This window comes from Diorhabda sublineata, chromosome 10 (genome assembly GCF_026230105.1).
Source record: "Diorhabda sublineata isolate icDioSubl1.1 chromosome 10, icDioSubl1.1, whole genome shotgun sequence".
Lineage (NCBI taxonomy): Eukaryota > Metazoa > Arthropoda > Insecta > Coleoptera > Chrysomelidae > Diorhabda > Diorhabda sublineata.
The window spans coordinates 8,071,881-8,088,614 of NC_079483.1; the positions used below are offsets into that span (position 1 = coordinate 8,071,881).

At 29.8% G+C, this 16,734-nt stretch overlaps 2 protein-coding genes and 1 non-coding gene across 4 annotated transcripts in view; 2 read left to right on the plus strand and 1 right to left on the minus strand.

The window, feature by feature from the left end:
• LOC130449385 (long-chain-fatty-acid--CoA ligase 6) overlaps positions 1 to 11,176 on the minus strand; it is a 36,603-nt gene extending 25,427 nt beyond the window's left edge. The window contains exon 1 of one of the 2 annotated variants that reach the window (XM_056787170.1): positions 10,873 to 11,176. In XM_056787170.1, coding sequence (XP_056643148.1) covers positions 10,873 to 10,951 — 79 coding nt within the window. In that variant the 5' untranslated portion in view covers positions 10,952 to 11,176. Of the gene's footprint in view, positions 1 to 8,847; positions 8,968 to 10,872 lie in introns of those variants that run through there. The other variant, XM_056787171.1, reaches the window with a different exon arrangement.
• On the plus strand, positions 9,969 to 10,042 carry Trnan-guu (transfer RNA asparagine (anticodon GUU)). Its single transcript has one exon. It is a non-coding gene; the product is annotated as a tRNA-Asn (tRNA).
• Positions 11,177 to 13,112: 1,936 nt separating the features above from the next.
• Positions 13,113 to 16,715, plus strand: LOC130449392 (uncharacterized). The gene is made up of 3 exons (XM_056787191.1): positions 13,113 to 13,158; positions 13,226 to 13,564; positions 16,568 to 16,715. The coding sequence occupies exons 2-3, from the start codon at positions 13,244 to 13,246 to the stop codon at positions 16,607 to 16,609; spliced, it is 363 nt and encodes a 120-aa protein (XP_056643169.1). The 5' UTR covers positions 13,113 to 13,158; positions 13,226 to 13,243; the 3' UTR covers positions 16,610 to 16,715.
• The last annotated feature ends 19 nt before the right edge of the window (positions 16,716 to 16,734 follow it).

Consider the following 16,734-nt stretch of genomic DNA (forward strand, 5'->3'; position numbering starts at 1 on the left):
TTATGCCTTTTCTAATTGTTTAGATTCAATTTATTGCTTTTTTCACTTGTATAGATTCTGTTTTTTGCTTTTTTCAATTGTTTAGATTCAGTTTTTTGTTTTTTCAATTGCTTAGATTCGGTTTTATGCCTTTTCTAATTGTTTAGATTCAATTTATTGCTTTTTTCACTTGTATAGATTCTGTTTTTTGCTTTTTTCAATTGTTTAGATTCAGTTTTTTGTTTTTTCAATTGCTTAGATTCGGTTTTATGCCTTTTCTAATTGTTTAGATTCAATTTATTGCTTTTTTCACTTGTATAGATTCTGTTTTTTGCTTTTTTCAATTGTTTAGATTCAGTTTTTTGTTTTTTCAATTGCTTAGATTCGGTTTTATGCCTTTTCTAATTGTTTAGATTCAATTTATTGCTTTTTTCACTTGTATAGATTCTGTTTTTTGCTTTTTTCAATTGTTTAGATTCAGTTTTTTGTTTTTTCAATTGCTTAGATTCGGTTTTATGCCTTTTCTAATTGTTTAGATTCAATTTATTGCTTTTTTCACTTGTATAGATTCTGTTTTTTGCTTTTTTCAATTGTTTAGATTCAGTTTTTTGTTTTTTCAATTGCTTAGATTCGGTTTTATTCCTTTTCTAATTGTTTAGATTCAATTTATTGCTTTTTTCACTTGTATAGATTCTGTTTTTTGCTTTTTTCAATTGTTTAGATTTAGTTTTTTGTTTTTTCAATTGCTTAGATTCGGTTTTATGCCTTTTCTAATTGTTTAGATTCAATTTATTGCTTTTTTCACTTGTATAGATTCTGTTTTTTTCTTTTTTCAATTGTTTAGATTCGGTTTTTTGCTTTTATCAATTGTTTAGATTCGGTTTTTTGCTTTTCTTATTTGTTTAGATTCAGATTTTTAATTTTGTCGATTGGTTAGATTCAGTTTTTTTATTTTTTTAATTGTTAGATTCAGTTTTTTTTATTTTTTTAATAGTGTATGTTTAGTTTTTTGAGTTTTTCAATTGTTTAGATTCAGTTTTTTGAGTTTTTCAATTGTTTAGATTCAGTTTTTTGATTTTGTCAATTGTTTAAATACAGTTTTTTGCTTTTTTCAATGGTTTATGTTTAGTTTTTTGCTCGTTTCAATTGTTTATATTCAGTTTTTTTTAATTTCTCGTTTTCAATTTCTTAGATGTCGTTATCAGCCTTTTCAATTTTATAACTTTGTTATCTGTTTCTTCATTTCTAATTTTGTTTTTCTATTATTTTGATTGGTTTCAATTTAGTATTTTGCTTTGTTATTTGTTTGTATTTTATTTTGTTTGCTTTTTCATTTGTTTTTATTTTATTTTGTTTTCTTTTTCAATTGTTTACATTTTAATTTTTGCTTTTTTGTTTTCGTTTATTCCGTTATATTTAATTTTTCACTTCCGAGTCACTTCAACCCATTCTAGCAGTATATAAAATATTTCTGCAAACTTCAAAAGGCACTTATACCGATATCAAAATAATTATCAACACGATTATTCAATAAATACGTCGGAAGCCAAGCGGAAACGAAAAAAAAAACAAAATAGAAACGCCGTCTCACCATTTTGTTGTTCATGACGAAGTTGAATTACCTAAACCGAAAGGCCAATGAACTTTAAGTTCTTTGTTGGTTATTTTTAACCGTGAAAAGTCCTTCAAGGGTCGATACGCGAAATACATTCATGATTATGTATAAGATTTTTTTTTATTTACAATAAGAATTGTGTGTGTGTGTGTGTATTTTTTTTCTTCATTTGACAGGAAATATAAAATGGCACGTAATTTTCAAATATCAATATTCAATACGAGTGTTTCCCAAAGAAAAAATACCAATACGACATTATTTTACATGAAAACTAGTTAGACAACCTCCATATATTACAGGGTGTACCCAAAAACGTAGACGCAATCATAATATTTTCGAAAATCATACAATTTTCGCATTTCTATCAGTTTATCTGTCGTTTATGTTACGTCCTGTATTAATTCGACGAATATTTTTTAAAAAAGCTCAATATTTTACATTAAAACAAAATTTATAATCGAATTTGACTGGGCTATATACAAATAGACGTACGAACGAATTATCGTTTTCGGGTTTACCATTGTTGCCAGTTCGGCGTAAATACCTGCATAGTCAATTATATCGATTGAAATTTTCGTTTGTTTTTGCCTAGAAAATGGCCAAAATATCTAAAAGACTAAGATCAAAAGATATTTTTAATATTAAAATAAAAACAAGTTGGTAACCCAACGGGACATAATTATCTAACGTCATCGAATGCCAATTTCATTCTTTTTTTTACATTTATCATTTTTTGTTACCTTGATTGACCTTGTTAGGTGAAGTGACCGTTATCCAAAAGGAGGTCATGCACGTCTCGAAGAAGGCACCGACCAGATAGTTCTTTTCATATAAAATAGATTTCGGAGTACGACAAAAAATATTCGAATTATTGATATTGATTAACAGTTTTTTTGACACATTGTATACCGAAAATACCGTACAAGAAAGTATACGGGGTGATTGATAATAAAGTTCAGTGAGTTTGTCATTTTTTCGTCATCTTATCATTGCATTTTGGTACTGCGACTACCAAAAAATAACGATTACGAGGGTGGTCCCAGAAGTACCTGGTCTTACTTAGATATGGCGGTAGTACACAATATGTTTCGAATTTGGAGACGCCACGTCGTTTAGTATTTGTTTGGTTGCCAGACTTCAGAAAATGTCTCGGAGGTCGGAGATTTTCCAACAATGAAGAGGTGATGTCTTTGTTGGACCAGGTGATATCCAGATCGTATCAATCATTTCGTCACTCATCACCAAATAGGGAAAACGAGAAAATAATTTATCAGTTAAGTCAAAAAACTCCCGATCGTGTGCAGAAACTTCGCAGGAAGGATTTGGTGAATTCCAAAGCACTACACAACAACGAACATCATTCATTGTTAGGTACGTTCTTTTGTATTAAACTAAACCATCATTCATTGATAGGTACGTTCGTTTGTGTTAAACAAATTAATCATCCATTGTTAGGTACGTTAGTTTGTGTTAAACAAAACAGTCATTCATTAAAAGGTACGTTCGTTTTTAGTAAACAAATTAATCATCCATTGTTAGGTACGTTCTTTTGTATTAAACTAAACAGTAATTCGTTGATAGGTACGTTCTTTTGTATTAAACTAAACAGTAATTCGTTGATAGGTACGTTCATTTGTATTAAACAAATTAATCATCCATTGTTAGGTACGTTCTTTTGTATTAAACTAAATCAACATCCATTGTTAGGTACGTTAGTTTGTGTTAAACAAAACAGTCATTCATTGAAAGGTACGTTCGTTTGTAGTAAACAAATTAATCATCCATTGTTAGATACGTTCTTTTGTATTAAACTAAACAGTAATTCGTTGAAGGGTACGTTCATTTGTATTAAACAAATTAATCATCCATTGTTAGGTACGTTCTTTTGTATTAAACTAAGCCATCATTCATTGATAGGTACGTTCGTTTGTATTAAACAAAACAGTCATCCATTGTTAGGTACGTTCGTTTGTGTTGAACAAATTAATCATCCATTGTTAGGTACATTCTTTTGTATTAAACTTACCCATCATTCATTGATAGGTACGTTCGTTTGTATAAAACAAAAAAGTCATCCATTGTTAGGTACGTTCGTTTGTGTTGAACAAATTAATCATCCATTGTTAGGTACGTTAGTTTGTGTTAAACAAAACAGTCATTCATTGAAAGGTACGTTCGTTTGTAGTAAACAAATTAATCATCTATTGTTAGGTACGTTCTTTTGTATTAAACTAAGCCATCATTCATTGATAGGTACGTTCGTTTGTGTTGAACAAATTAATCATCCATTGTTAGGTACGTTAGTTTGTGTTAAACAAAACAGTCATTCATTGAAAGGTACGTTCGTTTGTAGTAAACAAATTAATCATCCATTGTTAGGTACGTTCTTTTGTATTAAACTAAGCCATCATTCATTGATAGGTACGTTCGTTTGTATTAAACAAAACAGTCATCCATTGTTAGGTACGTTCGTTTGTGTTGAACAAATTAATCATCCAGTGTTAGGTACGTTAGTTTGTGTTAAACAAAACAGTCATTCATTGAAAGGTACGTTCGTTTGTAGTAAACAAATTAATCATCCATTGTTAGGTACATTCTTTTGTATTAAACTTACCCATCATTCATTGATAGGTACGTTCGTTTGTATTAAACAAATTAATCATCCATTGTTAGGTACGTTCTTTTGTATTAAACTAAACCAACATCCATTGTTAGGTACGTTAGTTTGTGTTAAACAAAACAGTCATTCATTGAAAGGTACGTTCGTTTGTAGTAAACAAATTAATCATCTATTGTTAGGTACGTTCTTTTGTATTAAACTAAGCCATCATTCATTGATAGGTACGTTCGTTTGTGTTGAACAAATTAATCATCCATTGTTAGGTACGTTAGTTTGTGTTAAACAAAACAGTCATTCATTGAAAGGTACGTTCGTTTGTAGTAAACAAATTAATCATCCATTGTTAGGTACGTTCTTTTGTATTAAACTAAGCCATCATTCATTGATAGGTACGTTCGTTTGTATTAAACAAAACAGTCATCCATTGTTAGGTACGTTCGTTTGTGTTGAACAAATTAATCATCCAGTGTTAGGTACGTTAGTTTGTGTTAAACAAAACAGTCATTCATTGAAAGGTACGTTCGTTTGTAGTAAACAAATTAATCATCCATTGTTAGGTACATTCTTTTGTATTAAACTTACCCATCATTCATTGATAGGTACGTTCGTTTGTATTAAACAAATTAATCATCCATTGTTAGGTACGTTCTTTTGTATTAAACTAAACCAACATCCATTGTTAGGTACGTTAGTTTGTGTTAAACAAAACAGTCATTCATTGAAAGGTACGTTCGTTTGTAGTAAACAAATTAATCATCCATTGTTAGATACGTTCTTTTGTATTAAACTAAACAGTAATTCGTTGAAGGGTACGTTCATTTGTATTAAACAAATTAATCATCCATTGTTAGGTACGTTCTTTTGTATTAAACTAAGCCATCATTCATTGATAGGTACGTTCGTTTGTATTAAACAAAACAGTCATCCATTGTTAGGTACGTTCGTTTGTGTTGAACAAATTAATCATCCATTGTTAGGTACATTCTTTTGTATTAAACTTACCCATCATTCATTGATAGGTACGTTCGTTTGTATTAAACAAAACAGTCATCCATTGTTAGGTACGTTCGTTTGTGTTGAACAAATTAATCATCCATTGTTAGGTACGTTAGTTTGTGTTAAACAAAACAGTCATTCATTGAAAGGTACGTTCGTTTGTAGTAAACAAATTAATCATCTATTGTTAGGTACGTTCTTTTGTATTAAACTAAGCCATCATTCATTGATAGGTACGTTCGTTTGTGTTGAACAAATTAATCATCCATTGTTAGGTACGTTAGTTTGTGTTAAACAAAACAGTCATTCATTGAAAGGTACGTTCGTTTGTAGTAAACAAATTAATCATCCATTGTTAGGTACATTCTTTTGTATTAAACTTACCCATCATTCATTGATAGGTACGTTCGTTTGTATTAAACAAAACAGTCATTCATTGAAAGGTACGTTCGTTTGTAGTAAACAAATTAATCATCCATTGTTAGGTACGTTCTTTTGTATTAAACTTACCCATCATTCATTGATAGGTACGTTCGTTTGTATTAAACAAAACAGTCATCCATTGTTAGGTACGTTCGTTTGTGTTGAACAAATTAATCATCCATTGTTAGGTACGTTAGTTTGTGTTAAACAAAACAGTCATTCATTGAAAGGTACGTTCGTTTGTAGTAAACAAATTAATCATCTATTGTTAGGTACGTTCTTTTGTATTAAACTAAGCCATCATTCATTGATAGGTACGTTCGTTTGTGTTGAACAAATTAATCATCCATTGTTAGGTACGTTAGTTTGTGTTAAACAAAACAGTCATTCATTGAAAGGTACGTTCGTTTGTAGTAAACAAATTAATCATCCATTGTTAGGTACGTTCTTTTGTATTAAACTAAGCCATCATTCATTGATAAGTACGTTCGTTTGTATTAAACAAAATGATCAATCATTGACAGGTACGTTCTTTTATATTAAACGAAGCAATCATTTTTTTTTCCTTTGTGGTGTTGTCATTATCATTAATTTCGGTGATTTCGTTGACTGTTCTCTTCGAACCAATTCTAATACTATATTGAACAACATAGTAGATAAGTATTTCCCTGATTTAGTCCTGTATCGGTATGGAAACATTTTGGTTTTGTCTTTAATTCAGTTTTCTGCATTTAGTTTTTCTTCATTCAATCGTTTAGAAAACTTTCCTTAATTCGTCTAATTCAGTTCTCAATTACTTCGCGTTCCTCTGCTCTTCTTCCTCATTCTTCTTCGTTCTTCATACAATCTTTTATCTTCTTCTTCTCCGGTCCATAACATTTTCTATTGGCCTCGTTTATTTAAATTTCTTCTTTACATTTGGTATCGAACCATTCATCCCATTTTTTCCTTGTTTTTTTATTATCTATGATTTTTCCTACCTCTGATCTTCTTTTCCGTCCGATATTTTGATTTTCCTTTTTTTGTTTACTATTAAGTGACGTCAGCATCTGCTTCTCCGTGGGTTCTTACATCTTTTACTATTTTCGTAATTTTAATAATCGCGTTTCGTTTATTAACAACTAACAACCCACGTACGAATAGATACGATCTTCTTTGTTAGAGTTATTACCCGGAAATGCAATTTCTTATTACCTAATATACAGGCCGTAATACAAAAGGTGTGTCTTGAAATTTTTTTCGTAAAATACTTCGAGGTATATCAGTTTGATTATATAAGACACAGAGCTCAAAATATGAAGATTTTAATTTTTTGAACCGCTTCTACTAAAATACAGGGCGTTTGATTAACAAGATAAAATTCAATATCTCCGTTGTCGATTGAGATATCAATTTGAGAATTTCACGTATCGTAGACATCGTTAGTCTTAGCATTTACAGGGTGTGTCATAACAAAGTAACATTTTTTTTTTAATGAAACACATTAAAATTTAGAATCAGCTCGATAGTACGGTCAATTAAACATAACATACCCGGAATGTTAAATATTAGTGGAGAATTGAGGTTTGCCATCACAAAGTTTTGAAAAACAAAGGAAAAGGTCACAATTTGTGTTTTTTTTTTGGATTTTTCTGGAAAACTGTTAGTTTTATCCGAAACTTTCGGGATACTACATAAATTATTATTTTGATCCACCCTGTAGCAGATTCAATGAACGTTAAAGAAATAGATAATTTTTTATTACTATTCGAATGCTTTAGCTTCAAAAGATCTTCAATTTCTTTTACATTGTATAGGGTATTCAATTTGTTATGATTTTTAAGAAAAATTGGTTACAACTTTTTAAATACCTCGTAGAAAATATCACAAACTTACATTATCATAACGACGAAGTCGTGTCCGGTCAATATACACATTTAAAATAATAAAAATCGATCTTATTTATGGTACAAAAGTTATTCATGGTCAAAGGTCAAAATTTGATATTTTTTTTGGATTTTTCTCGAAAACGAAAAGTTTTATTACAAAAAACATCAAACCAAACTTGTAGATCTTAAAATTTTCTACAAAAATTGTCCCTATAATTTTTATTTTAAGAGTTACCATTTCTGAGATAACGCGTTTCTAAGATAAAATAAGAGAATTTGGGTCCCTGATGTAGGAATTTTTTTTCTCTGCAGGAACGGGATTGTAATTAGGTTAGGTTAGGTTATGTCTGCTAACTTTTCTTGATGAGTAATCGCGGAAATTTGACCAAAAGAACTAGAAAAGAGAACTAATCAAGCAAAAACGGTTTTTCTCGTTTTAAATGAGATGTTTTGTACATTTCACAGTGAATATAAACCACAGAAAAATAAAATATTATGATCTTGGTAATTAATGTAGTAATGATCATTACTTCCGATCCATTTTCCAAACAATAATTCATTCAGTTTATCTTCAATTAATTGATTATCTTGAGCATGCGTACCATCATGCAAAAACAATAACTTTTGATGTGCACCAAGTGGGATTTCCTCCAGAAATATCGAAGAAAATCCAAAAAACTATACCGGTATTCCAAAAAGTGCGATACATCAAAAATTAACCCAAAATTTTGACACGAGAAAGCTATGTGCAAGATGGGGACTGCGTTTGCTCACAATAATAAAAAACATCGTTTTGAAGATGTTTTCTTCGATTGTTTGGCGATGTTTTACTGAAATAACCATGGATAATACGTGGATCCATCACTAAACACCAAAATAATGGATTGAAAGGGCTCCAAAAAGTTTTAAGACAATGCACCAGATCACACATACACCCTATTCGCCAGATTTATCCCCCTCGGATTATTTTCTATTACAAGACTTGAAAAACTAACTCGGTGGTTAAAGATTTTCCAATAATGACGAGATTATGTATGCAGTTATTTGCTATTTTGAAGTTGACGATTCTTATTATAAAAATAAATATATTTTTTCAAAATTTTCTGTTTTCTTCGTTCCCGCACCAAAAGAATAAATCACAAGATTTGGTTAAAACTAGAATCGAAAAATAAAACGAGAAGTCTCGAAAAACATATTTTCTAAAATAAATTTCAACCTGAAAAATGTTAAAACGAACCTGGAAAAACCGGGGATTTGATTTTGAATTTTTATTAGACACCCAGCGTGAATTTTTTACGTTTATAATAAATTTTTGTAGTCGCTTACTTAAATATCTAGCCACTCACCCACTAAATAGAAAATATCTTTCAGCAAATCCATTTATTTGTTATAAAACTTAACGTCTACTGCTTATATTATTTGCTAACAAAGTCCATCCCATCCAGCATCACGATATTTATTATTACATCACAATTCAATAACCTGATAACGATTATGGTGTACAAAATCCAGATGAATTTTTTTTTATTTATAACAATTCAAGTCAATAATACAAACTTCGACGTTTTAAACAAATAAAAGTTGGAAAACAACACGAAACGATGTGGCAACACCGATTCTAATATCGACTAATATAAAAAAAAACAATAACCGGGGTATTTTTTATATGTTCGCGATTTTAATAGATACAGAGTGTTCTAAAACTAATTTTGTTTTGTCTTACGAAAACTTTTGAATGGAAACAGTAATTTTTTGTGATTTTTCTAACGCTTTCGATTGTGTTTATCATAATCCCAACAGGGCCGGCTCCAGGGTGGAGTGGTGTTCGTAATCGAGATTATAAACGTAAAAATTAACGAAAATCTACGAATTTTCCGGAAAATTATACGTTTTATCGGGAAACTAATATGATTCTTAGATTTTTCACAACAAAATATATTTTTTTTTTCTGATACTTTTACTAAAAATGAGGAAATTAATAAAAAATTTGAAATGCTCCTAAAAAAAATTCTACTAAACGATTTTTTTTTCAAATTCGTTTTATTCGCGTACTCGAAATCGTGATAAGAGATGACTCACCCTATATAATATAACCTACATTTGCGAATCAATTTTTTTCCAAAATTACTTTTATTTAACAGTTTTTACACAAATTTCGACAAAAATCGAAAATGGATTTTATAAAATACTAATTAAACATTACAGATATAATTATTATAAATAAATATGTTTGGTCTACAGAACGAAAGATAAAGTGTTTGTAATAAATATTGATTAGGAAAAATCTACGCGCAGTATCTAATTTTATCATTAAAAATAACATCGACGCGTACTTTTATCGAATTCATAATACAACTGATAAGAAAAAAATCGTTCAAACAATTTTTTTTTAAATTTTTTTATAGTGTAAATATAATTGTGTATCACAGTTGAATTTAAATACGTTGAATTCTGATATTTGGTACAAGCCTCCGTGGCGCAATCGGCTAGCGCGTTCGGCTGTTAACCGAAAGGTTGGTGGTTCGAGCCCACCCGGGGGCGACGATTTTTATAATTTTTTTTCAACTTCAAATTGAATTTTTTTTGTTTTTGAGGCTTTTTTAATTAAAAATTATTTTTAAAATCGATTAAAACTATTGAGATATCTAACTATTTCGATTTTTATTGAAATTATTAATTTCTACATAAATTTTTTTAAACTTTTTTATATACGAGTGTAGTAAAGAATGATCTTTGAATACAAGGTGTTTCAATGAATATTATCTGGTATTAATTACGTAAAATTAACAATGAATTTTATACTGCTACATTTTCTTATCCAATCAAAATCTAGTAAATTCGACCTTATTGCAACGTTGTCTAATCTCCTAACTGAAATCACACGAAACGCGATTCGTCAATGAGATCGTTGCAAATCAAACGAACGCAGCTCAGAACTAACTCCGAGTGTGTTTCTTAAACACAGCTACTTCCTGACGTATAATCAAAATCCAATCAAAATTCAGTAAATTTGACATTTCTGTGATTCTTTTTAAATAAAGAAAACAAATGAAATGCAATCTTGCAGATTTCTTACTAAATCAATCGAACGCAATTCGAAACTAAACTTAAATAGTTAAAATTCACCTTTCATCAATGACAAGAGGTATTGTACGACGTTTAAAAACAATAAAAAAAAACGTACTACAAAATATTTTCGTTATAAACAATATTAAGTTCTAAATTTAGTTATTTTACATCTAACCGCCCTCGTATAATCGAGTTACGTATTTCTTATGACCTAAAAATCGTACACCGAAATAAACTTTTCATTTATTTTGACATTCTGTATATACGATTTGAGATTTTTGACCTCCATTTTATGTACTTACTTGCATCTGCAAAATCCATGTCTTGGACCATTTGAAAAGACGCTTTGGTAACATTGTAAATCAATCCCAAAGCGAACATTTTATTTAAACCCTATATAATTACAACAGGCACTTATATATTGGCATTAGCGGACATATTTGTACACGTAATTTATGAAAGAAAAAACAAATTTTCTCATTTTAAACAACTAAACATCCTTCTTCACACTATTTTGATTTTATTTATGAAAAAAAAAACGTAGATTTTGCATCTGCAATGCCGAAAATACACGTTCTCGTATATCTAATCGGCCCGACGGACTGGGTTGTTACCTCCGATCCGATCCACCCCTCGTTACGCTACGTTGCCAAACTTCTCGAGGGTGAATAATCAACAAAAAGTTTTGGTCGAAAATGGACTTGGTCTAGACGACCTGGAACACGCAGAAGACGATTCACAATCGTCTTCAAGTACAAAGACAGCTCAGTGAGAAGACGAAAGCCGCAGGTCAATGACCTGGCTCCTAAAACAATTGCGATTGGTTGAAAACTTACTCAAGCTCAGGATTGGACGTTGAAGCAATTGGGATGAGACCAGAAACAAAAGAAAAGAAGAAGAAGAGCTCACAGATTTCTAAGCATCCAAATATAGATTTCTGTTATTTAGAGAAAGAGTTTTAGATATGGCAACGCGGCTTTAAAATAGTTCTGCTATGAGAAAGGGGGGAGAATGTAAAATCCAATAACTTCCTCATTGTTGATTGGTTAAAACGTCGTGGGATGTTTGATTTTTTTACGTATTTAAAAGATTATTTATTTACAACTCGACAACGTCCACTTCATATTCAATATTGATTTAAATAACCAAAAGACTGATACTTTAATGAGATTAGATAGTCGATAATAGTCGACGTTTGTCATAAATGAAAAGGGTGGTTGTTAAATTTGAAGTAGAACCTAACCACTACCGAATCGTTCGACAGTTTGGGAGACGTTTCATGAATTTTCAAAAACGGGCTCTGTTGCCGACACGCCTAAAATATGGAAATAGTTAATCCGTTAATCCATTCAGGATGGAGCTTCGCCGCACTACCCGTTAAGCGTGCGGAAGGATGATTTTGAACAATTACTTTAAACCTTTCTCAATGGTCGATCCATCCAGGTACCACCTCAGAAAGTCTAGAGGCTGCTCAACTAACGCCATCTCTACTATTTCCATATTTTCGTTAGTCGTTACAGATACCGGTAGTCCGGAACGCGGCGCGTCGGCAACAGAGCCCTTTTTTAAGAATTCCTAGTATCTCTTTCACACTGTTAAACGGAAATTGTTGATACTACTGTCTGAAGCACGAACAAACTTTTTCATCAGCGTTGTCAGACTTATGAGCTTTGTCGAACTTATACGGATTTTCCGAGAACGTTTCCCCATCTCTGTATATTTTTCCAAAATCTTCTTTTTCGTATTTTAAATATATCACATAGACGAAGCTTGAATAAACAATTTTTTTTTAAATACTCAAAAAACGTCAACTGAACTAGTTTTTTTGTCGTTTTTTCAAAATTGTAAATAATTACGAGAAAATGAAAATTTTAAGTTAAATAACGCAATTCATCATTTTATTAAACTATTAAGAACCCAGTATCGTAAGGTACACTTGGAATCACTTAACTACGACGTTGGTTCCCATTAGAAATTTTGTGATACGAAACGATTCGTTAATGGAGGGTGAAATATGGGACACTTTGTGTCACTTAACTGCATGATTGACAGATCGTAAGGTTTCCATTAGTTTTCCCTCTCATTTTATGCTTGAATTCAAAATTTCGACGAACAGTTTGTTGACGTGATTCATCTAGTTGAGCAAACAACATAATCACAGATAATTTTGACGTATTACACAATATTTAGATCAACGAGTGTTAATCAACTCGCTAGACAATGTCGCCTAAATCTCGATCAAACATAATTTTCAATATGTTTCGGTTTTTGTTATACAAGAAATCTCAATTAAGTGATAAAATTACTTTTCCACGATAACTATAATTATCGGCGGATGCGCTCTATAAGGTAACAATCTAACCACCATCGAAATTATTTCGATCATCATGTATATACGTTAGAATGTGATTTTAAACGCGTTATTATCATAATCTGTGTAAATATAAAGTTAGGGTGGATTTTTTTTATATATATATACATATATATATATACATATATATATATATATATATATATATATATATATATATATATAGAGAGGGAATTGTTGGGAAAATCAGTATTGTGTAAGTTGCATTTGACTTGAGGTGAGTTTTTTTTTTTTTTTTAGAAAAAAAATCAATATACGAGGTACGATTATAAATATTATTTCAGATTAATTTATTCAAATAAATGATGAAAGTACTACCGGTATGCGTCGTTTTAATATTAGCGTTAGATTGTTATTTAGCAGTACCGTACGGGTTTCTGGGCGTGCGCGGTAAAAAATCTCTCGCAGAAGCCCCCGATCAATATAATTACGATTCCATCGAATTAGATTATCCGTACGGATCAGAAAACGAAAAATATTTGATTAATTATTTGACTAAAAGTTTTTCTAAACAAAATAATCAGCCAAACGGTCAATGGGACGATTTATATGGGTACGTCAAGAGGGTACCATATGGGTTCACAGGTGTTAGAGGAAAACGATCTCCTGTTAAGTCATACACGGTGAGAATATTAAAAATTTCATTATTACATATAATTAATTAATTAAATATCGTTTATTTTTGGTAAATTTTCAAATTTATATAATAATTTAATAAAATAATCAAATTCAACTCGTAAATATTGTAGTTGATAGGCAAAACAAATCGCTTATTGTAATAAGAGTTGCCTAACTGACATTAAACGAAAATTCAGATATTACCATGTATATAATTCAACATATAGGCAACTCAAATTTCAAATTGTATTGAGAGTTGTCTAATTTCGTGGAACAAACATTTTCTTTATAAGAGTGCTCGATAGTAGGTTATATTTTCCACACGTAATGTTTACCATTTAATTGTAATAATTTTTTTTTATTTCTGCAGCTTTTATTTGCTTCTCTATTTAGTTTTTTGAGCCTCCATATTATTTAGTGATTATTACTTTCTAGTTTTTAATAATAATAAACGTAAATTTGAGTACTATATATATTGTATTATAGATTACGTAAATTTTGAAAAAAAAAATTAAAAGTATGAAGAAGTGTCTGAAAAACGATATGAAATAAAGTATTGATAACTCGAATCGAATAAAAGCTACGACAGAAGTGAATGAAAATATTAATTTTTTACACTTTTTATTAATTTCTAGAACCGTTTTATCGAGTTTTTTATTTAATTAAAAAATAATCGAATTTTCGAGCCTTATTTTATTCAAATGCAATATCAACTACTAATTTGATTAAAAGCAAATGGATATCTTCTTTTTTACACTTTAGAATTGATATTTATGATAAAAAATCATTGTTTTCCACATTTCCCATAAAAATCTTTTCGTAATTACAACATTAACTGTAAAATATATTTGATCACGTCATATCATTATATTTGAATAAAAAGAAGAAATAAGAATTCATAAAAGTTCGTGTAAACCTACAACTTTTGACTTATTCAACCAATGAACTCATTAATACTGTTCGAAAGTTAGGCAACACAAATTACACATTGTAATAAGAGTTATCTATCCACCAATATCAAAGTATTGCATAAACAAATATGATCGGTGATCGAGTAACCCTAGTGTACTCATTACGTGACCACAAGCTTTGACGTTTGGAGGTTATATTTACGATGTATTTTATTTACTTCTCAGTTTTGGTTAGTTTTTTTTTGTATTTTGGTGGCTTTTTTAGTGTTTTTATGTATTCACAAAAAATTTTATTATTTATTGTGGTTTAATGAAAATGTTTTTAAAAATTTTTATTTTTCATGAATAATTAAGGTAAGGCACTTAAATTTCTTTATTATTATAAGTAAAAACAAAAATTGAGGTAAATTCAAGAAATTATTAAAATAAATGTGTTAAAGTAAAAAAGATCATTTTAAATATGATCTAAAAGGATGTTTCCGAATAATAAATGGATAAAAATGCCTCTTTTCACATAATAGTTGATTTAAATATAATAAAAAGAATTTTTTGTTGTCTGAAACAAATAAATCTTTTTTTTTCCATTTTTTGAAATCAAAATTTATCTCAAAAACGTAAACAAAAGACTCGTTTTCATACTGTTCCATCAAAACAAAAGCAATTGCAGTGAGTTTATGAATACATTTTAAAAATACGAAAATTCATAAGTTTTTAAAATTTCTAGTTGATTTTTAATGCAATTTACAAAAAAAATTAAATTTATACAATTGTCTAATAGATTCTAATCAGTGAATTAGACCAATAATTCTATTTTGTCATTATAAACAACAAATTGTTTATATTCAATATTAATGTCCCGAGTGCATGTCAAATTGTCGATAATTTAATTTTCTCGAGTGCGCGAATGCACACGAGAGGAAATTATGAGACAATTTGACATGCACTAGAGGGCATTTTGGCAGATTATTTCCTGAGAAAAATTTAATTTAAAATAAACTTAATTCTGTGTTTAAAATTTGTTATTCTTTAAATTATACCGTAGTTGACGATCATCATATTGGCATTGAATTGGTATCTACGGTAACTTATTGACAACAGTTTTGTTCGTGAAAAAATATTTTAAAATGTTGAAAGAAAAAAGAGGAAAACATATTACGGTCGATCGTCTTTTCTTAACTGTAAACCCATCATGAATGAAAGAAACATCAAAAGGTTTTTTTAAAAATTGTCCAGTAGGACGAAATGAAATTTCAAAGTGGACAAGAGATGCAGCGGAAGCTATAGGAATTGACACGAAAAGAATAAAAGTGACAAATCACTCGAACCGTGCTGCGGCCAAGGTTGGGGTTTCAGAAAATCAAATTATGAAGGTTACCGGACACTCAAATCAGGCCTCGATAAAGAGTTACCTCCAAGTAAATAGTGAACACCACGAGGAAATTGTACAAAAAATGCGAAATGACAGTAGCGAAGTAACAATAAGAAGTGGTGGAAGCAGCATAGAAACACCATCGTCGGCCTCCAGTAAAGTTGTATATTCTAATTGCATTTTCAATAATTGTTCCTTTTCTTAAAATATAAAATTAAAACCAAATGATGTTTATTAATCCTAGACGAAAATTTGACACTAGTGCAAATTATCGATAATTTGCACTAGTGCAGTATTATCGCTGAAATTTGATCGTTGCTAGGTAAACATAAAATATTACAGCTTTTTGGTTGGCTTAAATTTTTCGAAGGAAATATTCGAAATAATTAACCTACCAGTTAGGCAGCTTACATTGCACAATTTATTGAGAGCTTTAGTTCTATGATCGGAGTAAATTATAATAATACACCACTTATTTAGGCAACATAAATAACGCATTGTAATAAGAATTACATAATCCCACAAAATTTCGTAATTATCGAGTGACAAACTTCAGAATTTGCAGTCCTGGTGATAATCTGTCATTATTAACTTGAAGTTTGACGTTATCGACAGAATTCAAGATATTTTATTGTAAATTTATGTTATAACTTCAAATTCGATTTACAAAAAAAGGAATATCTGTGATTTTTTTGCGTAATTTTTTAATATTCATTCGTTATTTTCAGCAAACACTCACCGACGACAAACAAGTATTGAATTCAAACTAATACAGGACCGAATTTAGACGCTTTTCAAATTTAGTCGTAAATATTTTTTTAACAACTTAATTTATTGCTTGTTAATACAAAGTTGAATAAATTTTCGATTTTTTTTGTTTGTTTTTTTCATAACT